A 27,077-nucleotide genomic window follows, 5' to 3' on the forward strand; every position below is an offset into this window, starting at 1 on the left:
AATAGTATTTTTTTTTCTAGAACTATCTTATAAAACTACTATTCAAATAACAATGTATGATAATAAATTATCCTATAAAATTATTAAAAGGAAAGGTATATTCAAATCATTTAAATTGCTATAAAAGCTCTTTATATCTATATTAAACAGTATATTTAAAATGTATTCCTTATAAAACGTGTAATGAGGTCTAGGGCCCACTTAGGTTGATCATAAGGTACCATATGACCAGCATTTCTTACTAACACTTCTGTGATATTACCAGCTCTTTTCATATACCCTGCTATTTCATTATCAACTTTCCAAATAGTTCTGGGTGCTTTTCTGTACTCATCCGAAGAAGAAAAATTCAATTTACGTAGGAAATTTTCAGTTAATGGATATGCCACAATAATATCTAGCTGGCCATTGTAAAACAATACTCGGTAATGAGAAAGCAGTTCTGAAACTAAAGGTGCAACAGATTTTAATATATCAATAGCTAAATGCATTTGAACCTTTTCTCCAGAATGGAATGGCAGTCCACCAACATGAGCCATACGTCTTATTTCATCGTTATTTAACAAAATAATATATTTTGCCATATCTGACATATTTGCTGGTACAAGAAAGTTGTAGTAGTTGTTAAAACCAGTATAATTTTTGAAATAAGAAAAATTTGTGAGATCTCCATCCATTAAAGTGTCCATGAGAATACCGGCCTCCATCCAGTTTTCTTTTTGTATGTTTTTTACTATTTCAGCTTGCATTTTATTGAAAAAATTCCTCTGTCCATTATCTATTAAGCCATGTTGATAGAGATAATTTCCATAGTCCATTTGATTAATAGGATCACAATATGCATTACCAAGAGCTAAACCTTTAAGATTAATTTTTGTTTCACTTTTTAAATTTCGGTTATGTATTTCCATGGCCAATGATGGAATATATTTTCCTGCATAAGATTCACCAGTAATGTAAAATTCATTATTGCTCAAACTTGGAAACAACTTGAAAAATTGCTGCAAACAAGAGTACAGGCCTTTTGCGATGCACTGCTCATCTGAACAATAACCATCTTCATCAGTAAAGCTAAAGCCAGTGCCGACAGGGTTATCAATAAATATGAGATGGTTTTTTAAGGCCCAATGATATTTTCGTGCAGAAAATCCTTCTTTTGTAGCTATTATTGGACCATTTTCTGTAAACAATCCAAATAAAGAGCTTCCACCAGGACCCCCTTGTAACCACAAGACAACTGGCGCGTTTTTATTCTTATTAAATGCCGGAAAGTACCAAAAATATAAATTAGAATTATATTCCTTGTCCACTGTAATAAAACCCGAATGGCTAATAAAGCCTATTTTTTCAGTGAATGGTACACGAGACAAGTTTTGAGCCAATTCAATATTGCCTTCATCAATAAAAGGGGTTAAAATAAGGGGATCGCCAGGATCTCCTTGACTCCTTGTTTTGGCTTGTAACTTTACCCGTGGATAGACATAAGGAAAACTTAAAGAATACACTAGAGGACAACAAATAAATGAGAAGTAAAAGGTTAAACATAAATGATAAAAAAATCTCATTGTGTAGTATAAAAACTAATGGCTTAAATAAAAACTTTTGAGTCTTTGCGCATAAAATTTCGTTATGCATAGAAAATTAAAATATCTGACAGCCAGTGTTACCGTTTTTGTAATATTGTTAAATTTAGTTTTGGTTGAATAACATTATTTATTTTGTGCTCTCATTCCGTTGTAGCTTTCATTTTTCAACCTTTGTAGATTAAAACTCATAAAACTTAATTATCATTATAGTTGATTTTATTGACGTTGACTAATTTAGTTTTAGAGGATTCCGTTTCTTTATCCTACGGGCCGCTGACCAATTGAACGATTCGAACGCTAAAGAATATTTAATTGTTAATTATTATTTATGTCTAAAAAGTAGTGAGAGTTGTCACGTTAGCTGACGATAGTTCAAATATCGAATTTTGTAAAGATGATCGTTTATTCAAATCACCAGGTGTAATATTACTATCGATATACCTATTGTTGCCAAGACCATAGAACTTGCGCCTAGGCAGGTAACTTAACTATGTAATGCCGAAATTTGAAATGTCGATTTTTCGCGAATGTTTGTAGTACACTTCACTGAGTATTTGGGTAGTGGGACGTTCTAAATTTACTCTTTACACAATTGGTCTGGATTTTGGTACTAATTACAATAACGGAGATTTTTTGTTAAAATATATGATTTCGTTTCATTTTCCATTTAGAAACAACAAAATAATATCCTAAGTTATTATTAATGTATAGTTAAATAAGTACTTAGTAGTAATTTTAAATCTTTTCTCATGATGTTCTGTTTAAATTTAAAAATTATAAAAGATAAATTGGCTTAATAACTGACTACGACAACAGATGATTAAATTATCAATTTATCTGTATATTATAGGTAAATAAAGTTGACTTGACCTTTACTTACGGGGTCAAATGTAAAACGATAACAATGTGCTCACTGCTTTGTATACCTACGTACGCAAATTATTTATTGATAACGAATTTAACTGTATAGTTAACGCATTCCTAATTTACTTTTATTAGAATTTCGATAGGAAAACATGTCTGTATTACTGGTATGGAGTTTAATAATATTTCAAATATTATCAGTCAACTGCTTTTTTCACCGGTACCCGAAAATAAATCTCGGAGAACGTGACGATGGCGATCCAGGAACTGCTCTCTTCCTCACACCGTTTATCGAGAGTGGGAATATAACGGAAGGTAGGCGTCTAGCTCGAGTTCCATTTACTGAAAGTCTACGAATCAAAAGTTACTCCGGGTTTTTTACTGTTAACAAACAATATGACTCCAACCAATTCTTTTGGTACTTTCCGGCTATGATTAGCAACAAGAAAGATGCTCCTGTGATCGTATGGTTGCAAGGTGGACCGGGTGCCACATCGCTTTACGGACTATTTACTGAAAATGGGCCTCTCAGAGTTCGTAATAAGAGATTTGAAAGACGCAAGTATAACTGGGCTTTAAGCCATCATATTATTTATATTGATAACCCTGTTGGAACTGGCTTCAGCTTTACTAAAGATCCAAAAGGTTACTGCGTCAATCAAACACAAGTAGGAGAACAATTGTATTCTACCCTTATACAATTCTTCCAATTGTTCCCTGAATTGCAGGAAAATAAATTCTTTATCACTGGAGAATCTTATGCTGGTAAATATGTACCTGCATTGGCTTATACAATTTACAAGAATAACCCTACAGCAAAAATAAAAATCAATCTGAAGGCATTGGCTATTGGTAATGGTCTCAGTGATCCTGAACATCAATTAATTTATAGCAAGTATTTGTATCAAATTGGTTTAATTGACTGGAATCAAGCCACTGATTTTGCTGATGCTGAGAGTAAAGCTGTTGAATTGATCAAAGAAAAAGAGTGGGACAAGGCTTTTGAAGCTTTCGATAGCTTATTGAATGGTGATTTAATAAATGGAAAGAGTACATTTTATAACATGACAGGCTTTGAATTTTATTTTAATTATTTGCATACAAAAGACTACAAGAAATTTGAAGACTTTGGTCCCATGCTACAGAGTAGCTTTGTAAGAAAATCTATCCATGTTGGAAATTTGACTTTCAATGATGGGAAAGATGTAGAGCAACACCTTAAACAGGATGTAATGAAATCTGTAGCCCCATGGATAAGTGAATTGTTAGACCATTACTATATTGTTGTTTACAGCGGTCAACTAGACATAATTGTTGCATACCCGTTAACTCTAAATTACTTGAGAAACCTAAATTTCACTGGGTCAGATGAATATAAATCTGCTAAGAGATATCAATGGTATGTGGATGAAGAATTGGCAGGATATGTGAAGCAGGGTGGGAAGTTAGTAGAAATTATGGTAAGGAATGCTGGACATATGGTTCCAGGAGATCAGCCAAAGTGGGCTCTAGATATGATCACAAGACTAACCCATGAAAAAACTTTCACTCAAGAATAAATTTCGAATTATGCTCAGAGGGATTTATGTTTTAATTTTGGGAACATTTTTACTTATCAATGTTAAATATGTAAAAGTTTGATTCATTATTATGTTTAAATAAATAAAATGTGAATAAATATTTCTTTCATTTCATCGTATTATCTTTATAACTACATTAAATTTATGGGATGGGCAAAGAAAACAGTATATTCACAATATCAAATGTCACTTTAATCACATCTTAACTCTAGTAATTAATTTTTTTTGCCACAGTTTTACATCTTTACTTTCACTTAGTTACAAACAAAAAATCTACAAGAGGTTGTAGAATAATTCAAATATGAACTTCAAATGGTGACAATTCAAACATCAATTATATCAAACTAAGTGCTTATTTTATGATAACCAATACAAGTTAGTAAAATTAGGAATGAAAAATATTCTTTATTATTTTATCGTCCTTCAATGTAAGTGGACAGTTCAATTTCCTCGGGTAGCTCTGTTATGTTGACATCAAAACGATCTTGAACTTCGTTAAGTATCTTTGCATCATTTTCATCTGACACCATGGTTATGGCTAATCCTTTGGTACCGAATCTACCAGCTCTGGCAACTCTGTGCAGGTATGTATCAGAATCTTCAGGCATATCATAGTTGAAGACGATGTTAACTCTTTCAATGTCCATTCCTCTTCCAAACAAATTTGTGGCGACTAATATCCTCTTTTGGAAGTCCTTAAATTGCTGATAACGGGAAAGACGTTCATCTTGTGTCATGTTTCGGTGAATTCCAATAGCCGGGAAATTCTGGTCAGTCAGAAGTTGAGCGAGTGCTATGCATCTTTGAACAGACTTAACAAATATAACCACTTGATTAAATTCTAATACATCCAAGAGCTCAAACAGCTTTTTGTTTTTCTCATTTTCTTTAAGCTTAACATAATGTTGTTGCAGACCGTGCAATGTTAGTTTTGCTTCATCGTCAACATATACTTCCATAGGATCCTGCATAAACTTCTTACAAACTGGCCTGATTTCCTTACTTAATGTGGCCGAAAACATCATAACTTGTTTTCCGTGAGGGGTGTTGCGGAATATCTCTTGGACGTCACGTCGCATGTCAAGGGATTCCAGCATCTTGTCACACTCATCCAGGATAAAATGCTTCAAGTGTTTCAGATTTAATTTCTTACTGTTAACTAATGCTAAAATTCGACCTGGAGTTCCGACGACGATGTGAGGACATGCTGTTTTTAACACATCTTCATCTTTCTGAATCGGCATCCCTCCGAAGAATACTGACACTCTGACACCGGACATATACTTCGAGAAGCGCTCATATTCTTTGCTGATCTGGAACGCCAATTCTCTTGTGTGGCACATAACGAGTACGTAGACATGATTATCGGAAGGCTCCAGTTGTTGCAGCGTTGCTAATACAAAGACCGCGGTTTTTCCCATACCGGATTTGGCTTGACATAATATGTCCATACCAAGTACAGCTTGCGGGATGCACTCATGTTGTACCTCCGAAGGATGCTCAAAACCACAATCAACAATGGCTCTCAAAATTTCAGGTTTGAGAAGAAAATCTCTGAAGCCTGAACTGTGAATCGATACATAGGATCCCTTAACCTCTTTTTTTGGCGCCGCTTCGGTCGCTCCATCAGCGATCTGCTGATCCGCCTGCTCTTCATCTTCGTAGTCGAGAAGATCGTCGTTATCTGCCATGTTTTGTAAGTTGGATATATTAAAATCTATTGGAAAATAGTTACAATAGGTTTAAGCACGTGAAATATTTCTTTAAAATTATATTTCCCAATAATGGCGTCGGTTGGCTTAAAACCTAAACGACAAAATTACCACAGATAAGAAATGTTGATTGTTGTTTGTTTATGGGTAAGCATGAATAGCACAGATTGTGATTTTCTAAATACAGACTTAATATATATAAAGATACAGATTTAATACATGTACAGTTGCAATTTTTTTTTATAATTATTTAACTTATTTAAAGTCGAAGTCGTAGAAAAATATAAATTATTATTAAAGGTCTTGCTATGTTAATTTTAAAATGTTCGCGCACCAATATGTCAAAATATTTTTTTTGTATTATTTCATTGATTCTATTAATATTATTAATTTGACGTCCATTGAATATAAAATTATATTTTTAGCATTAATATAATTATATTTTACATGGACCAAAACGTTAAACTAAACAATTTGTTTAAGTACTAGTAGGCCTTAGAAGTAGAGGTGTAAAAGTAACGGAAAAAAACGTACCCGTATGTATTCGTTACTATAGCAATCAGTACTCGTTACTATCGTATCGTTACTCGTTACTTCTGATCTCTCATATCATGCTATGTTAGAGCAACGAATCGATTCGTATTGCGTATGCAATTCGAATACTGTATATGATGTTTATTGTTTACATTACATACTTATGTTTAAGTTAATCTAAATTTAGTTTGATTTAATAGGTAAAGGGTAGAACTACAAGTGAACTGTTGATGGAATCTAGTTGAATCTACCAAATTTGCAATGGATATTGGATTTACTATTTTGATTTTTTTCACCGTGAACTTATTTTATATCTCAATAACATCACAATCGATTATTATATCGATTATTAAACAGTGTAGGTACCAAAGATACGAAAAATGCAAGTAATGAAACGCATTCGTGTGTAACGTAAAACGTTTCGTTACTCGGTACTAGATGGCGCACCCGTTCGTTACTCAGTAAGTATTCAACAAACACTGGCATGTTTCGTATCATACGAAACATGCGAGTAACGAAATGTATTCGTGAGTAACGTTTCGTTACTCGGTACTAGATGGCGTACCCGTTACTCAGTAACGAATACATACGGCTTACTACAGCTTTACTTAGAAGTAAAGTTCGATGGAGCAATAAGTTTTCATTATGTCAAATAATCGAACTATTAAAACATACAGCGCTTCTAAAGAATAGTTTTTTTGCGACCGTTCTAAACGTTGGAAATTTCGGCGATTATGCTTTTCGTTCAACAGAGTGAAACAAATAACAATATGTCATGTCGTCCTCATAGATTTGACAGATTGTAGATGGCTTCGTATTCTCTTCATCTCTTGTAGTTCATTGAAATCGTTATACCTTGCATTTCTCAGAAGACGCAATTTTATTTTACGGATGTAAGGTCAGTAGAAGCTGAACACTAAGTTTGTGGGGTTGCAACCCTTGTCCCGCGGCCTCCATCTCAGAAAAAGAGGTGCAAACGCCTTTTTACTATATCTCGGTAACTACTGATCCTACAAACAATTTGTTACAAATTATCACTTTATATTTTGTAACAATTTGCTTTGTCCACAATTACGTTTATATTACTTTTCACCGTAAAATCAAAAATAGAGAAGCAATAAGGTGCAAAAATTTCTTATAACTTCTTTTTTTTAATTTTACAAAAAAATACATTAAATTAACATGGAGGATCTCTTGACGAAGATTTTCCTCAACTTTTTTTTTTTATTTTATCAATTTTTGCGGTTTTTATATATTTTTTAAACATACTTTTTCATATTGTTTGCAACATACCTATACTATTTATTATTAGTTATTGACTCTCTTACATAGGGTTATAAAAAATGTAACATTTCAATGGACTATTGTTGCATTACAATATTAAATTAGCTAGGTATTTAATCACTTGAACTACAAGTAGTTTAGCGTACTTTGAATACTGAATTGTTATTTGGGTCCAGGTTCATAATTTGATTCAGGTTTTCCAATAATAAGCGTCGCTCCGTACGCGCCCATACAGAATGAATGAGTAAGCCACATAAATGTCAGGTGAACATGAAAGTGAGTCTTCAGTACAGTCGAACAGAGTTATTGTTCGGAACGTTATATAATATAAGACCAGCGTTTATTATTTCATATATTTATGATTTTTAGTATCTATTTAAAATAGGCCCCAAAAGTTATTTTCAACAAGGTCAAATATTAAAATGTTTATGGTAGATACTTACAACTTTACATATTTACTTCTTTTATCAGACGTTACTCGCGTGATAACCAGCGCGATATTAAGAACTTGATTTAGAATCACAATTTATTGATGTTTTAGTTTGTGATATCGATGAGTCTCAAAATATTTGTTTTTTTTTTATTTCGGCATAAAGATAGATTTCATACAAAAATCCTATCGTGACCGTACGTAAACACTCTTTTAGAGTAGGTTATTCAAAGTGTTCAGGTTACATATGCATACGGCCCGTAACTGCAGTCCGTAGTCGCTGTTGAAGGTTTAACTTTCGCTAGCCAGCTCTATCAAAAATATATTGTAACATAGAATAAGCCCATGAACTATATTAGTAAACACAGATGAATTGTATTTGTACAAGACCACACACTCCATCTCGTAAATGATTATTTATAAATGTAAATAGGATATGGATAAATTAAATAATACGCAAATAATTTATTACAATACTTTATTAAAATGCATCAAATGTATTTTTTTTATTAAACAAACTGATCACAGATACAAAAGTAAAAATGTAAAACGTCTACTCATTTGTAAGAAAACTACTAGCTAACCGATGTAGAACTCTAACCTCATACATGATCTATTATAATAATCGATCGTCTTTGCTAAAATCAATTTCATTACAACTTGTTGAAAAATTAAATAAAATGTATAAATATCAAAATAATAAAAAATAATAATTACACAATCTAAATCTTTTCTATAAATTTATTTAATTTTGAAAGTAATTAGTTTTATTTGCACAACTTGTAATAAAATCGATCGTACTCTCGTAATCACTAATGACTATAAAGTTATAATTATAATACTATGCTTTAGCCACACTTATGTATGATTGAACTTAGCGTTTCCTTTCAGGCAAAAATGTGGCAGTCGCATTACATAATTATGTTAACTGGAGTACAGGTTATAAATAGTTGTACTAGTTCTAAAAATAATTAAATAATATATGTAATTTGAATACTAACATAACCCGTGTCAATAGAATATTTATAAATTGTGCGGATCTCGTGCAATTATCGCATACTGTTCGCATCTCTGTAGCACTCTATTTGCATATCTCTTGCACACTTTACAGTTAGAAACAAAGTTCGCGATCACGAACATTAACAGGTTTGAATTTAAATATTTATACGAAGTAAACATTACAAATTAGTATAGTTACGGCACATAGGTAGTTTAATTGATTTATTCGACAGAATATTAATATTAAACTATTTTTGTTTGTTATGTTAATAATATTACTCTTTGTCATTTATAAATTTTCTTTATTGACACGGGTTACAAGCTTTGTGTGAAGAATTGACTGACATTTAATGATTTACTATAGAATACTCCCTAAGGCCATTAAGGTCCTATAACTACTGAGTTTCTGACTTCAATCAAGTAATCTAATAAATAATTCTATATCTACGATTTTTTAACACTACATTAAATATATTAAAAAACAGTATCGATGAATTTTCTGTTCTTTTTAAGTTAGGTAATATAGGTAATTTTTTGTTAATAAATAGTATCAAATAGTATGGAATTCATTAAATTATCGAAAGAAAAAAGCTAGTGGTAAAAAATATTCCTCTAAAAAAATTAAATGTCTTAAAAATTAATAAGAAATTGAGATATTCAATTTATTGTTGCGTAATGTTGATAAAAACGCATTATTGATTAAATAATCGCCCTCACTACATTAACTTTGACATTAATGTTTAAATTTCGAATTCAATCAAACTAGTAATAGATAATAAAGATTTTTGTAGAAAATCGTGTAATTCAAAATAAAAAACCTATATTTTTGTTTTCTTTAGATTCAAAAGATGTCAATGTTCCTACATTGCTTGTAAGAAATATTGAACAATCTAAAACAGAAAAAGACCTAACTCTCCTGTCCCCCTTTTCATCCGGAAGTACATATAAGACTGAAATTAGGTATTTGATCAATAAAGAAATCATTACAGTCATATATTTTTTTACAATTATTAACTGAAATTTAATGTCATTAATTGAGAATTGTATGTTTTACAAAACTGGTTACATTTTGTAAACTATCTTTGCTATTACTAATTTGTAACAAATTGGTAATGCAACCTTATTAAGGTGGTCAAGTTACCTTTCGCCTATTCCAATCACATATCACAGGGCAGGATTTTCTTTAAAGAAACAATATTGACAGTATATTGTCATGATATAATTGGTCGAGATCTTGAATGATCTCTGGTATTTATTTTGGATTCGCGAAAAAAGTGCCATTTTTAATATCGACGAAGTTGTTATGGGAACTTTGGAAGTAAAATTATATGTAAAAAGATACGTAATCAAGAACCGTGCATAATAAAGCAGGGCGTTTAGCAAATCGCATGGAATACATAAATCTAAGGTTTGTTTTTTGATAGAACAGGCTATAGCGACTCGTGAATTGCTCATGACTCTTACTGGTTCGAATTCAGTTTCAACATGTCTAATAATTATAATTTTTTCCAGACCATTGTTTTATATACTGCTGTGAATTTTGAAAGCAGTGTGGATTAAATTTAAATTTCATTTGAATAAGATTGTTGCTGGTTGTAAATGTCAATAGGATGTAAACGAGTTCGTTTAACACTTTTCACTATAAGGCTTTAAAGGTTTAAAATCGGCATTACCACTCAGAAAAGCGTCGACGAAATTCTGTACGGAATCTGTTGTAATTTCATCCCCATTTCTCATAGTGACCATACGTTGTTTTGGGAAATCTATAGCAGTGAGGAGAGGTACCGCGTCATCCAGGCCTATGTGTTCTCTGATCATGTCAGCGCTATCCGTTCCATCAATGCCGATGTAGAACATGACGTGCTTGAATGATTTCTTCTTTCTGGTGGATGATTTGGTGGTGCTGTAGTCGAAGTCCATTGTCTCATCGTCCGATGAGTTTTGATAGGGGCAAAATCCAGGGTACTGGATGCTGCATTCCTCGTAGTAGGATTCGGCGGATGGTGTTAGGACCGACTCCGAAAATTCTATTTCAGAATCTTCATCGTCTGGAAGACAAAAAAAAAATAGTTTATCACTACTGAAAATTGGAACTATCATTGAATAAAAAATAATATATGTAATAAATATATTGTTGATAATAAAACGACATCTTATTTTCATTATATATGAAAAAAAAAACAAGAAAGTAAAATATTAGTAATGTAAACAATCCCTGTTTCTGAGTCATTTTGATAGCAAGAATAATTAAATTTGATATCAGAGATCCAAATTCATAGAATATATATAGATTTAAAAATATACCTATAAAGAGTACGACTGCGGGATGACGCGCCATCTTTAGCAATGCCTGTTCAGTCAACACGGACACGGGGCGCGGAGCCCATGGGAAGTTCTGTAAATAAGGTCATAATTTATCATACTTCTATATAAAATAATTTTATAATTATGGCTGTCCCATGGCAATAATGCCAATTCAAAACATTCGGAGAAAATTTGGTTGGAGAGTCAACGGCTTTACGTTCTTACCAAGGGACATACTTGTGTTTTCCACCTTCCGTTTGCTACTGAAAATTTCTTGACAAAAAGAAATCAATAGCCCAATTGATTGCACTTGATTAATTGATTGGATTGAACCCTTCAGGATTTGATTTTAGTTATCCCTCTAGACCAACAAGGCAGAACAAATGCTATAAATGTCTTAGTCAGTGTAAAATATAACTTGAAATTTACCAATCCCATAGGATCAGCTGCTAGGTTTTGCCTTCCATTTGATGTAAGCACTTTGCCAGTGCCATCCGTGATAACTAGTGCCGGGATGCCCGCTACACCGAGGGCCGCTGGCAGAGCAAGTCGAGCTTCGCTGGCCGACCATGGTATAGCCAGCGCGTTTCCGGAGGATAGAGAGGCCAGAGTACGTGCGTATGACTGCTCGGATCTGATGAATAAAAAGACAATTTTTAAATTTATTATATTATTTTCTGTTTAAGTACCATATATAAAATGTTACAGAGATTTTTTAGAATCTATATTTTAGCATTAATTATATAAGTAGAGCAGAGAAGCCAACAACAAGACTCTCCAAATTGCGTATCATAAGAATTAACATTAAGAATAACATAATGGGCCGTACGTATATATATTTTTTTACAGTAGACATTGTCGCTGTAAGAATATCGCCATATTCTATCGCCAATGAGCAACTAACTTTGGGAACAAATATGTCATGTCCCTTGTCCCTGTAGTTACACAGGCTCATTTGCCCTTCATACCGGAACACAACAATACGAAGTATTGCTGCAGAATATTTGATGAGTAGATGGTACCTACCCAGACCTTTGACCCAGGTTATGTATGAATCGCTACCACCACTTAGATAATGTATATTACATGTTTTTTTCATAGTTTGATTTTAAGAAAAATTGTTTAATAGTAACTAGCTGCCCATGCCGGTAAACTAGCTGCTAATGCCGACTTCGTAAATCGTAGAGGTAATATCTAAACTCTTCCATTACCTCCTTAAATTGAATTTTCCAATGATCCTTTTTGTGCGGATGCTAACTTGGCTTACATCACAAGTTTTTATTAGCGTTATCTTTTAATTATCGACTGTATGTAATTATGTTTGCGGATTAGAAGTCAATTCGCTTATGCTCTTATTCGTCATGGCAGTATGAGCAAGCGATCCCGTGATGTCTCACCATGACGATGACAATAACGTTGGTTTATAGTGTGTTTTCTCGTACTTGGTGAAGATTTCATATCCTCTGTCTGCGTTGGAAAGGATGCATAAATGATTTATATAGTGAACAGTGGCCGCCTGCGTGGGTTCCGCTTTCTTATTTTATAATACTTCGTTTTGCTGTATTCCGTTTTGATCTAAAATAGATGCCCATCCTTGCATAGAATCAAATGATAAATTATATTAACATCGACAATTAATGTGTGCTCCGTGGCGATAATACCAGGGTTATATTTTATGACTCTCCTTATATCCAAGTAAAATTATTGTAGAGTATAATTTATTTTTGAGTACCGATGAAATTGTTCAGGAGAGGCATTTTTAACTTTCATCTTTGCATTATAAATATCCTTATAATATTAGGATATTTATAATTAAAGATTATATTAGTTATAAAATTAAGGTGGAGCAAGCATCATTTGATCATAACAGGTATATTACAGTTCATTTTATAAATTTCTGTTTAAAAAATTAGGTTGTAGGAAAATACGATTACATTTCCAATTACTCATTAGACAATAGTTTAGCGGGTAGTTTAATCATGAGATATAAGCATTTTGTAACCATTAGAAGTTACAATTTTGTTCGTTATTAGATAAAAAATTAATCTTTTTTTTTAATCATTTGAAGCTGAAACTGGCTTGATCTCTAAACAGATAAAAATATAATTATACCGATACAAAACCTTTTGTAGTCAGTTTTTTTACTTGAAGTTAAGTGGTTGTTAAAATTAGTCAAATGTTAAGTAAATAAGTAAGCGTCGTAAAAGGAAAACGAAAGTCCGTTTATTTACGGAGTGCGGGCGAAGTTGTTGAAATAGGCTTATAGCGAAAACTTTTTATGATAAGGGTTGTTTTGTTTAAAATATTTTACCCTAAAGACTTGAAATCGTAAAGAGCAATAAAAAAATTCGAAATAACAATTTTTTGTTCCTATTTCATCAAGTTATTTAATTAAATGTTTCTGTTGTTGGAGGTTAAATTAATCATACATTCATAAACATTTATTGTGACGTAACACAATATGGAATGAATATTTATTATGTAAATATAAATTTAGGCGTTAAATCTTTCACTGTATAAATTGGTTTCACTGTGATCGTACAATAGTACGATTTAGCTCCTATACCAGGAAACAGGCATAGGCAGACTAATCCAGTCGAAGAACAACGCAAAAAACGTGCTACTAGCGGTTCTTGATTAATATGCCTTTATTTATAATACAGCAATATTCCACTTAAATACTTCTGTCTACTTTAATTTTACTCCCTAAGTTGTTATTTTGTTGACGTTCAGGTCGCCATTTTTACCAAAATTCCATGATGTATATAATAAATTACGTAAGCTCTCAAACGATGTCATCACGTTAATTCGATGTTAAATGTTGTTTATTTGACTATTGTAATCTTGTGGTTGGAATATACTATGAGTTTCGTATCGTTTGTAATCCATAATTCGGCAAAAACGAAAAATATTCGAGTCTGTTAGGAGGATTTGTTAATTATAAAAATAAAATTTAAAAGTGTCCAATTTACAAGGAACACAACAAATTAGAAAAAATATTAGAGCTTGCCTGCATGTTGCTTAAGATTTGCTTAAATTGCTTGTATTAAGAGACAATAAAATATAAACAGAATATCTTTAAGGAAAACATAAAATTTATTCACTCTTTATTGCATCAATCGTAGTATAAAGACTTTTTATTTATAATCATGTTTAATAATTTGAAAAAAATATATGTTAAAAAATTAACTTTCAAAAACTGTCTACAAATAAACGAAGTTGTAACATGTCTGTGTGTATGTGAATAAATAATGGTTATATTGTTACCAAAGAAACGAAAACAGAGAATACAGCGAACGAAGCCAAGTGTTACTTAATTTATACCATGATGTTATCGCATAGTTTAGCTCTCCCGGGTGCAGGGCGCCGGGCAAATAAGGTCATAAAACCTGGAAGGGTGATAGGCATCCCAGTAATCCGGGTAAGGTTGTATAATAAACGGAACGTAGGCGGTTTATTGAAACGATAAATCTTTTGAATTCTGCTGTTTGCTTATTTTGATTAAAGCTGTGTTGATTTTGAGGATGTTTGTTATTTAAATTAAGTATGCGTTATTTACTTATATATATATATTGCGTGTTTTATTATGTATCTACTTATAGAAATTATCACGTTAAAATCCTTAGGTAATAAGTATTTGTTTAATGAATTGACCAGTTAAAGGATATTATAAAACGAACCGTTATTAGAATAAGAAAAAAATACTTTTAAATATCTAAAACTAAGTACAAACACATAATAAGCTTCTGCAATTCATTATTATATTCAAGTATATGAGATAAATATCAATATTCGAAGACGGAAATCCCGTAGGGTTAGGCGCCAGAAAATTATATTATAGCCTTACGACGGTTCCTATATTCGGATATCGATTTATTCATTGCTGAGTAGCGTAATGGTCTGTGGTCAGTTAATAATGAGAACCCTTACTTGTTCTATATAACAAAGAGGTCTTATATATAATTTGCTAGAATGTTTTAACAAAATATAAAACAGTAAGTGTACAAACTTAATAGCGTGCAAACAAACACCTAAGAGGTAAAGCGAAACAGAATGAAGTTATATATTAAGTTAATTAATAATTAATTAATTAAGACAATTTAAGTCCCAAAAATATTAGTTCGGCAACGGATATATTTAATAAAATTGCACCTAACATAAAAATTCTTCATAAAGATACACTTTGCCTCCTTGTTGCACCACTATTTGATGAAGGCATAGAGCCTATTCTTAATGATAAAATTAAAATATTTTCGGACAATGTCGACAGATTGGGCATTTTAAATTCTCATATAGCTTATACCATCTTAAAACATTGCCTTTTTGTTCGAAAATTAATGTACATTCTACGCGCGAGCCCAATCTGGAAATATCCTAGTCTTACCAATCAAATCGACGCCATCCTTAAAAAAACTTTCGAAAAAATTCTAAATATATCTCTTGATGAATATTCTTGGACTCAAGCTACAGTTCCCATTCAATTTGGTGGCATCGGCGTGAGGAAAATTTCAAGTGTTGCCCTTCCGGCCTTTCTTTCTTCTGTACATAGCATTTCAGGCCTTTGTTCACAAATTTTAAAATTAAAATCAGACAAAATCACAAATGTTACTGAGGCGATAGAGACCTGGAAGGTAAAGTGCCCTAATGATGATATCCCTAAGGAAGTTACAAAACAAAAACTTTGGGATTCGCCATTGGGCCACGTTACACTACACAGTTTGACACAAAATTTAACAAGTGCCCAAAACCGTGCCAGGCTTCTAGCGTTATCAACTAAAGAGCCAAGTCACTGGTTGAATTCATTACCCTCTAAAAATCTTGGGACACTTTTAGATAATGAATGTTTCTGTATAACAATTGGTCTCCGACTGGGAACACCGCAGTGCACTGAGCACAAATGCCCGTGTGGAAAGGAGGTGGACTCTTTCGGTTTAAATGGTCTCTCTTGCCCAAGGAGTTCAGGCAGGCTTTTCCGCCACGGTTCTCTTAATGATACAATAAAAAGGGCTCTTGCCACCATCGACGTTCCTGCTCTCACAGAGCTTCGTAGAATTAGTCGTGATGATGGTAAGAGACCTGATGGATTAACATTGGTTCCATGGGAACGACGACGGGCCTTTGTGTGGGACGCTACATGCGTTGACACGTTGGCCCCGTCTCATATCCAAGAAACAATGTTAAGAGCCGGTGCTGCTGCGGAAAAAGCTAAAGCAAAAAAAAGATCTAAATATTCGTGTCTTATGTCAAATTACTTTTTTGTCCCATTTGCTGTCGAAATACTTGGCCCTTGGAGTAATGGTGCAAAAAGCTTCATCAAAACTATAACACCTCGGCTTATTACCTCCACTGGTGACAGGAGGGCTGGTTCGTTTTTAGCCCAGAGGATCGGAATTGCGATTCAACGGGGAAATGCTGCTAGCATTCTTGCCACCATTCCACGCGGTCAAGATTTATACAGTAACTATTTTTAATTCATATTTGTATATATATTTAAGCACTTAATGTTATTATTGTTATATTCAGTTTCTCGTGTTTGTATTTGAATAAAAGAGTGGATTTTGCTATTGAAACATGCAAATACATATAATAAGATTTTCCTCCAGTTTTCTATAATGATTATAATCGAATTTCGACCACAATGCGAACACTAGCCATATCAACTATACTTACTTATTATGTTTGAGAGAACAAGATTGTTATAAAATCCAACAAAGTATACTATCTAATATTAGCAGTTAATTAAGACAGGGATTGTATGCACTTAATTACCTTTGCAATTTTAACTAAGGATTGTTCCAGCGGAAGAAATTCCGTCCCATTGATCCCGCGTTTTATTTAATACGAAAAAGATTCATCGCGACTGGCAATGTTTCTTGAAATGCATTTAAATTAGTATCGACCAGTTTTGTGTCGTTAATTTATTATAAGACTATTCAGAGTAAGTACTTTTACTAAGATATGTATAAATTGTATTGAATCTGTATCTATACTGATTGTATCAAATAAGGTTTTCGTTGTTATAAAATTTCATTTCAATTTCGTATAATCTAACTGAGCCGGCTCTGTTGGAATTGTTTTCTGTTTGAACTCGACAAAAAATGTAAGAAGAACTCGGACATCGAAGAGACTATATGATTTTGTGCTATTTATATCAACTAGACTCGAGCTTGGCATATTTTTTGTAATGAAAGGTTCATGATCCTGATTGCAGACGACGGCGTCAACACGCTTTGGACTTTGATGTCTATTAATTGCAACCCGTGTAGGGGGGCTTTATTTGCAAGTTTCAATGGGCATCTTGTAGACTTGGCTTGAGGGGTGACGATTTACGATTTACTGTACTTTTATTACAGGCGTTTGGTAAATTATTATAGTTGGCTTTGTTCAATAAATACAATGACACGAAAATTAAGTGACACTTATATATATTTATACATACTATTTATACATATAAAAATGGATGTTATCTGTTTGAGATGAATGGCCTTCGATACCGTTTGATCGATCGACATGACGATTGCTACAAATGCACAGGACGATGCAGGACAAGTTTGCCGGAATCATTAATCAATTTCCTAGAACTATAAATTAATTATTTATATTATTGCAACAACGGTACATAGGATTAGTCGGGACGCCGTATAACTTATTACTATTTAAACATTATTGCGAATTATATCTTGACCGTAATTTCGCGTTTTACGTAAAAATAACAAGGAAAATATTTAATTAACAATTAAAATGTTATGTTAGATGTAGTAGGTATATTCGTAACAAACGTGAATTCTGCGATAAACCAGACTACAAGCCCATTCTGTGTAAAATTTCACGTTAAACAGACATAATATGTAGCTCCAATATCAAACTCGCTTCTAATTCCGAGAGAAAGTTTACAAAGCTTCGCGTTCACAGTTCACTGCCAAACGGCAGAGCGGCGCCGCAGACGAGATCCTTTCTCTGCTCCTATGCTTTGTGCATTTCTTTTTTTTCGGCTACAGCCCAACTTTGTGCGAAAAAAGTGAGCCTATGTCGAAATAGGTGATTACTTAACGTATCAAAAGCAACGCCTAGAATACCACGCTTTTTAGAGTATATTGGCAAAACGTGACATGGTTTTTGTTCTTTACGAATTTCTTTTAACTATTCTTACAGAAAAATGCAATTGCAATACAAAAATTCAGATCGTGCTGCTGACAATAAAGTGCGGGCACATACCACAATAATATGATATGAGAACGGTACGGATAGTACATCTGCGGAAAAATTATAATATATAAAAACCACTATACATACATATGACTTAGCGAACGAAAGAGTCTTGATGATGAACAAGAAAGAAAGTCCCTATACATGTAGCAATATGATTGTCGAACAGATTTATTTAATATATTCTATAAATAATTCTGTAGTAGAAAAAAGAACCAGCTGTATTGTTCTCGATTATATCCTTCGATTGACGTCAATAAAATTTCATAAGCATTTTGAAGGGTAATTTAAAAATAGGTACCCAATGTCATATTCCGTGATATAATCCACTTCTAAGTGATTATATAATTATTATTACGATTCGTTCGAACTTGACCGAATAGCAAATTACACTCACAAACACAAACTTTCCCATTAAAATGTTAATGTGAGTCTGATTCAAACATATTGAACTTCGAAATCAAAAGGTTCTATAGAGAGTCGCTATTCAATTAAATATAGTCAACAAAATAGATAGCTACTATATAGTCGTGCTCGATACAGCAGTCGCGTGACGTCAGTAGACAGTCGCGACAGGTACTCGCAGGGGTGCATACCACTATCCAAAGTAAATAACCCATATCAACTCAACCAAGTATAAATATTCCAATGCATTATACAGCGGGATGATATGAACCTTTTATATCAGAACTTTGGATTGGAAATATGTTTAATTGTCTTTATGGTTTGTGTCTAGTTTAGTTTTGGTTTGATATACATTTACTAATTGGAATGGAATGTATTGTGTTCCTAGATTTTACTTGAAACTTTAATGGTAAAGTCGATTGAACATGTCCGATACTTGTTAATCTTAATCAAGATTTTTTTATTTTAAATAAATACCTTGGTATATATTTTACAGAGACAAATATTTTAAGCAAGAAAAAAATCTGAGAATAAAAATAAGTTTGAAGAAACTGCAGTTATGTGTCTGTTTATTACCACGTAAGTGGTAATTAAAAAAAGAAAATTAAGAATTATCGGTAACTCCGACACCTGACGTCATATACATATATTACGGCTACATTCTATTTCACTGGAGAATTACAAATGTAAATGAAATTGAAAGAAACTAAACTAAATGTAAGCTTACGACTTTATGCTTCGGACGTTTCGATTTAATGTTCAATCAACATGCAATAGAACGTTAGGTTCTATAATCACCTCCACTACTGAAGGTAATAGAAAATTCATTTTCTAATCTATTGTAATCATCACGTTCAATTTGGAACAAAGATATTTATTTCTATAGACAAATGTTATACTTGAACACGAAAACCGCAATTAATTAATAGACATATCAATTGGCTATGTACGCCAACACGCCCACAGTACTTAATTTGTGAGTATATACTATATCAGATGCCTTTATAATAATAAAAATATTAAAAGAGTAATAAAATATAAAATCTAGACATAAGCATAAAAAAACTGCAGTCATGTGTTTGTGTCTTCACCATATAAGTGGCAATTAGTTTAAACAATGTAGAATATGAACTCGAGTGAAATGCTGTTGAATGTTTCAGGTAAGACTTTAGATGTTTTACGCTCCACTGAGCTTGAAACTGAAACAATGGACATAGACGTATTGTTTGTTTTCGGTACAGGAAAAACTGTTCTGGTTGGCTTCCCTTATCTGCTATTTAGCGGAGAATGCTTAGTCTATGAATGGTTTGTTTTGCATTTTAGTATTTTATTTTAATTTTAATAATGTATTTTCTCTTGCAATCATTTTGGAATTAGTCCCTGTGTCAGTAGCTGTTTATTAGTTTCATTCGTTTTATTGTCTTTTTATACTAGTGTTTTATGTGGAGGTCAGATTTTGAAATATTTTTGAAATATACTTGTCCCAAAAATAACAAGAATAGGAAGGAATTACCGAATTTGTTTTGTCACGCAAAATACACAACATAGGGCATAGGAGTACGTACGAGGGAGATACCGACTATAGAGAGTCGGAAATGAAAAAAATACACTTCGAAACCATTTCCATCGTTAACGAAAATATTGGTCACAGGCAGAAGGACAAACAAACTTCTAAACTTTATGTAAACTCGTATAGCTGTGGTATATCGATTTTTCCGACCGTCTGCTCAATTCCGAATGAAAAGCAAGCTGTTACAATATTTCTTAACGACGTCCTCGGCATTACAATGAATTTTTCAAATTTGTCTCCCCTCATTTAAATCGTTTGCAAAATTTTAACTGTTTTAATAATTTAAGCTTTTAAAATGAATAATAAACGGTTTTATCTATAAACTTTGTTTAAGGGAAGATTAGTTAAACAACTGTGTTTTACTAAAAACATTTACAAGTAGATCTGAATTTTTAAATAAAATTATTCTGAGTTATAGAAACGTAAAAGCCCCTCGGGCGTCTTAGTTCTAGGTTAAATTTCGTCTGCTTCGCATTTTTTAAAATTTAATAGTAAGGTAATGGTAATATTTAAATTAAATATAATTTTGGAATGAGAAAGTGTTTTAATTAAAATGTATTTGAAATTTGCATCAGTATATTATAAAATAAAATATATTGATTTTATAATAATACATTAAACGAAACGCGTGTACTTAAAAAATTGTAGTTACAAGTAATGTTACAAACAAAGAATATCTAGAAATGACTTTAATTCGTGGAGAGTGTAACTAAATTACAAGCGTAAGGACGTGGGGTAAACTATGTAGTGTTGCTGCTACGGCGATATTTTCCGCCATCGCGCCGCGCACTTTTCACTTTTCACTATCACTCAAACGGAAATACAATTAAACCCTTTTGAATTTTTAAGCCTAATAGAAGTAATTTATAATTTAATTTAATTAAGAAAGTAAAATACCATTTTTTTAAACTTATATGATATAAATATATGTAAATTTATTTTTGATTTTTCTAGTATAATATTGATAAAATGATTAAATAAATTACATTTCTTTTTTTTTGTTTTGCTTGCTCTTACGCCCCCATTCGTCTCATTTCTCATGTGTTTTTTTTTCCTCATGCGTTTAATCATCATCGCTTAATGACTAAAAATGTCTTTTCCGAAGACATCGCATGGTATCTCTACAAGATCTTGAATCACGACTAACATATTAAAACAAAAATATAACCCCAAAATTTTGCAACACATACGTCACATACAATCATAGTATTTACCCTATATCCGTTCTGACACTGTTAACTATCATAATATTGGATAACAATTGGATTATAGTATAGTTCACTCACAGGACGAGCCCTCCACGTTCAATTATAATATTAATATTAATTATATAATAACATTTTTATTTTATTGCTATCTGTTTTCTTATGTAAGTCACCTCACGCACACTAAGGCATCTTGTAAGTACGAGCGTTACTCATACTAATGCATTAATTGAACGTGGCAGGGCGCTCATTCGTGAGTGAACATATCTTTAATCGTTTTTATGTTAATAAACAAAACTTATGTACAATATGAAGATATGTTGAATAAAAGAACTCGTTTACTTTATTGTAATCTTACACTTTGAACAGTCAGCCTTCGTCGTCTATACTGGTATATCGAAAGTTGCAAGGACACTCCTGACCCCTGGGGCTGTTGTCGTCTTTGAATACAACCCAATACAATCATACTAATACGTAAGCTGTATTACATCTTAATCATTATTAAAACGCTCTATTATTTAAATATAATACATACATATATAAACCTAATATGTACTCGTAAAGTCCTGCTATAACGATGTCCTTAACTTTTGAAAATCGAACATAATTCTCTTATATCACACGACATTTATACACAAGCTGTCTCCAATTACGGATTCATAGATTCTTATCATTAGGATAAAATTTTCAGCCTCTTGACATTTCTCTCATTCTCCAGTATAAAAAGACTGTTATTATATATTTATGCAGAATAATTATATCGGGAATTATACCTGTTGTATGATTACATTGTTGTGTTATTATGTCACCTATATATTATTGAAAGGACAATAACTATATAGCTCGTGAAAGTTAAATTCAGCGACTTTGTTGAAATGTAAAGTAATATTTACGCAGTCCACTCAAAATTAAGAAACAATTCATAATCTTTGTTGTAAACTCGGCTTAAAAAAGATATATATTCTAAAACTGAAATTGTATATCTCCTCCGTTATCTTTCAGACCGTAAAACTGTTTTTTATTTACTTATTTTCCTATTTAAAATAAGAAGTATTTTAAATAGAAAGCAGGAAAGCGAAATTTTTCAGAGTGTCTCTCCTTTCATGGCGGCACTTCACGCGGTCGGTTCGTATCAACACTTGACGCTAGTCTTTGAAAGCATGACAACCACGACCGATAACCCATTATAATACTTATTCCAAAGGTATAGAAGCTACTTTGCTACGAGTTTCTAGGTGTGTACAATCCGTACCACTTTATCCCCAAGCGTTTCAGATTACCTCTCAACCCTAGTATTGTGTTTTGCGAGGGTAGCCTGTAATTATTTTCGAAGGGAACGTACGGTACAGAAATGGATTTGGTACGAAAACGGTGTAAGATATTTCATTTCTGACAAATATTTTGTTAAATAGAGTCTGGTGTGTGATTTCGTCGGAGTATAATAACACCACTTCGTAACAATCGGTGTCATGAGAGACAGGGATATTTTTGTCAAGCGCATCTATTAAATCCATTGAAAATTTAGAGCGAGAAAAAAAACCACCACAGCAGGCAAGTCGCAGGTCATTCGAATCTGCAAAAATCTACTTCATACAGCGATAAAAACACAGAACCGATTTTTTTGCAAGGATGATGATGAGCTGGCGTTTTCGCTCCGTGTCGCGTTTGCTTTGTAATTTCTCTCAAGGCGACATATTGTCACGAAATTGAATTCAATAGCGACAGCCCTAAAGTATGAAGCTACTGAAGCCTATATATATATATAGCTAAATGTTTAAAAATCAAAATAAATGTTTCATATTAAAACTAGCACATAGCATATATGCACATTTATATAAACATTAAATAACTGTTACGTAATACTCAATAAACTTCGCACAATCATATAAAAGCATTGTTACACAGTTTTATTGATATGGAGGTTTTATTATTTTTTAATCACATATTTTTAGCTTTATAATAAAATTTTGTTTATGCAAATAATAGTAATAGATGTTACAAAAAATGCATACAAAACATTTATTTGATTAGGGACGGATGCGTATGTAACGTATTTTTTTGTAAACAGCTGTTTATTGAACTTCTATTGAACGATGATATTACTGTTGTTCCATTCAATCGGAGATTAGATTACGATGAATTATGGATCGAAATGGATTAATACCACACAAACGAATAAGCCTTTATTTTAATGTGTATAATAAGACACAAATTAATTGATGATTTATTTGAATGGTTCGAAAGTGGCCAGGAAATAAATCATTATAATATGAATAATAGTGAAAATGTATTTCAATAGAAAACCTCTTTTATATATTTTCACGTGAATAATTCCGAGAACTTAGAAACAATGGTGATAGCACAATGCTAATATAACAATGTGTTCATCAAGAGAATAGAAAAGTATATTTTATTGTTAGTGAATGGGAATTTTATTTTTCTTTTAATTTTTTTTTTTTAAGTAAATAAAATTTATATTACATTATATGTTAATAGCGTAAGCTGATTTTTGTCCCAGTGATTAGAGCACGATAGCTGCACATAATAAGTAAATCGGTTATTTTGAAGAGCTCCAGCCGTAGATGGGCAGAAAATTAAAGAGGATTCTTTATTGCGCTTTACTAAATTGTTACGATTTAACATAGAATTAATTTTAGAGAGCGGAGAAAAGTTATTTAATGTAAAAATTAACAATCAGTAAATGTCCAATAGTTAGGCTAAGACTTCCTCTCCATTTGAAGAGAAGGTTAGGAACTTATTCCACCACGATGTTTTCCTTTACTTACGTTTTAGTACAACCAGATGAATTATAAAGACAAATTCAGTACATGAAAATTCAATGGTGCTGCGTTAAAATCAACGATCATCTATCTTTTGTTGTGCAATAAACTTTATTTATTGATGTTTTTTTTTAATTTGTTTAAATATTAATAAATTCATACGTAATCAGATCTTGGTATTTCGGTACAATGTTAAAAATATACATCTCTATATAATATTAGCTAGCTCATCCGCTTTGCTGAGTGTTGGTAAAATATATCTTCATAAGAAAAATTACCGTATACATTTTATAGTAATTAACTGCTAGAGCGCAAAGATAATAATTATTTAGTTTTTTATTTTTAAACCCTGCGAAGCTAGTTAAGTTAGTTACTAATAAGTAAGAATAAATAATAATCAGTGCTCAAGTACAATGGAAACATGTCTTATCGGAATGAGATTTGATATTGGATGAGTTTCACCTCTGATATATGTTAAAACCAATTTATATCATACTGAATATTATTAAAATCGTATAACAGTTAAGGAGCTCGATGTTTAGCACGTATGATTTTATATTATTCTACATACCTAACTCTAGATATAACTATATGCTCAAATATACAAGCTACATAATTGAAACAGGGAATTTGATTAACATTTGGTTAAGCCCTCCAACAGATATAATCCCAAACCGTTCAGTCGTTTTAATGTAAAAGAGGAATTACAGAGATATCCTAAATAAATATATTTATAAAATAATGAAAAAAAATAACAGAAATAACACTGTGTGGTACTGCAAATTAGGATTCCTTTATATTCAATTTTATCATAAACATTTACCCGTTTATTTTATAATACAATTACGATAAGTTACTATCTCACCGGGCCCTGATATTTCACTGAGATAAAAGTATTCTGTGAGAAGAAACTCGAAACTCACTGCAGAACACGAGCGTGAAATGTCAGAATTGTGATATAATAATTCTAAGGATTCTTTGAATAAATATAAACACTTGGTAGTAGGGCTTTATGCTAGCTCGTCTGGTACCATCCACTCATTAGATATTCTACAGCTAAACAGCAGTACCGAGTATTGTTGTGTTCCGGTTTAAAGGGTGGGTGAGCCAGTGTAACTACATGCACAAGGCACATAGCATCTTAGTACCCAAGGTTGGTTGCATAATGACGATGTAAATAATGGTTAATATTTCTTACTATTTGCTCGTCCGCATATCTTTATCATAAAAAATACACGCATTAAAATGCCGTATCAATCGTAAGTCGGTTGTCAAAATTTCACAAGTGAGATTCGACGTAAAAGATTCTCAGAGCTGTGTTGAATTTAAACAAAATACGTTTCTGCACGAAGCGGTGATAACAATTAAATTTGGGATTATTTAACTAATAAGTTGAATAATTTTAACCGGAACGTTTTCTGTTGAAAACAAAACCTTTTGTCATAAAATGATAAAATATTTTTTGTCCTGATTCTATAAAAATTATTACACTATTCAAAATACTCATTCATATTCAACTCGCATAAAATCACAATGCGGAGCGAAGTGAACGAAAGAAATGAACGATTTATTTCGTCTTTTATCCGCCGAATTGAATTTTCGATGAATAAAGTTTCGGCAAATTTAATTTTCATTGCTTATTGTTTAAGTAACAGCTGACGAAACACGTTAAAATATTTTAAGAAAGTTTACATATTCGCATTTTTATTCGAAATTAGTAACTGGAAATTGATAACGTGATGGTAAGTGGTCACCACCGCCCATAGACATTAGCGGTTTAAGATTTATTTAACCATGCCTTACATCGCCATTTGCACACAATAATAATCTAAAAACAAAACACTATATGTTTAACGGTAGAATAATGGTAACATTACAACGTAACATTGAAGCGGAAAATGGAAACCTAAAAACTCATAATTAACTTGAAAACATATTCATAATGCCAGTCCTGAAAGAAACTATCACCTCACATATAGACAAAAGAGTGATTTTATTATTTCATAAATAATATTGTGTTCATTAACAAACCTGTCACTGGAAACCAGTATGAGCTGCGTGTTGGCATATTTTGATCGTCGCTTGCGCACTGCTGATAGAGCTGCGCAAAGACTCGGGGCAAACGACCGGCACGGTGGGCACTGGTGGAAGAAATATACTTATGTATTTGTGTTTTACGCTTTTGACATAATATTATGTACCTACGAATTGAAGACATCATTGTTATCATAAGTTATTTTATTTAAAATAAAAACATGTAATGTAATTCGACATGCCGATGCCACTTCTTGAATAGAGCTCTGCGAAATACTATAAGAATTTTTCTTATAATATAATTATTGTTATATTATTACATATTCTGAACATAATATGTTGTGAAGCGATAGCAAGCATGTTGCGGAATTTTCCCTAAAGCTTTGTCTAGACTGATGTGAGGTAATATACTTAAACTGCGAACAAAATTGACAGCCGCTTAATGGCACATGCGTGGTAGCAGCTTTATATAGGTATATTACAGGGTCACGCTAGCTTTTATATCTATAGCACTTAGCACATTATTTCGGTCATTTATACTCTTGTAATATCATTACTCGTTTCGTACATGAACAACCACTTTA

The 27,077-nt window shown here is 32.3% G+C and overlaps 4 protein-coding genes across 4 annotated transcripts in view; 1 reads left to right on the forward strand and 3 right to left on the reverse strand.

The window, feature by feature from the left end:
* Positions 1-70: 70 nt before the first annotated feature.
* LOC113404642 (venom serine carboxypeptidase-like) lies at positions 71-1,631 on the reverse strand. Its single transcript, XM_026645593.2, has one exon. The coding sequence runs from the start codon at positions 1,563-1,565 to the stop codon at positions 156-158; it is 1,410 nt and encodes a 469-aa protein (XP_026501378.2). The 5' UTR covers positions 1,566-1,631; the 3' UTR covers positions 71-155.
* Positions 1,632-2,486: 855 nt separating this feature from the next.
* Positions 2,487-4,128, forward strand: LOC113404643 (venom serine carboxypeptidase). Its single transcript, XM_026645594.2, has one exon. It carries the CDS (start codon positions 2,603-2,605, stop codon positions 4,007-4,009), a length of 1,407 nt encoding a protein of 468 aa, XP_026501379.1. The 5' UTR covers positions 2,487-2,602; the 3' UTR covers positions 4,010-4,128.
* A 72-nt stretch (positions 4,129-4,200) lies between these two features.
* On the reverse strand, positions 4,201-5,868 carry LOC113404644 (ATP-dependent RNA helicase WM6). The gene has a single exon (XM_026645595.2). The coding sequence runs from the start codon at positions 5,719-5,721 to the stop codon at positions 4,444-4,446; it is 1,278 nt and encodes a 425-aa protein (XP_026501380.1). The 5' UTR covers positions 5,722-5,868; the 3' UTR covers positions 4,201-4,443.
* A 4,530-nt stretch (positions 5,869-10,398) lies between these two features.
* Positions 10,399-27,077, reverse strand: part of LOC113404641 (nucleoredoxin-like) — a 46,037-nt gene continuing 29,358 nt past the window's right edge. Inside the window, exons 3-6 of the mRNA XM_026645592.2 lie at positions 26,491-26,600; positions 11,723-11,927; positions 11,294-11,384; positions 10,399-11,037 (exon numbers count right to left, since the gene is read on the reverse strand). Of these exons, the coding sequence (XP_026501377.1) occupies positions 10,616-11,037; positions 11,294-11,384; positions 11,723-11,927; positions 26,491-26,600 (828 nt within the window). The 3' untranslated portion in view covers positions 10,399-10,615. The remainder of the gene's footprint in view (positions 11,038-11,293; positions 11,385-11,722; positions 11,928-26,490; positions 26,601-27,077) is intronic.

The sequence above is a fragment of the Vanessa tameamea genome, chromosome 21 (assembly GCF_037043105.1).
Source record: "Vanessa tameamea isolate UH-Manoa-2023 chromosome 21, ilVanTame1 primary haplotype, whole genome shotgun sequence".
Classification (NCBI taxonomy): domain Eukaryota; kingdom Metazoa; phylum Arthropoda; class Insecta; order Lepidoptera; family Nymphalidae; genus Vanessa; species Vanessa tameamea.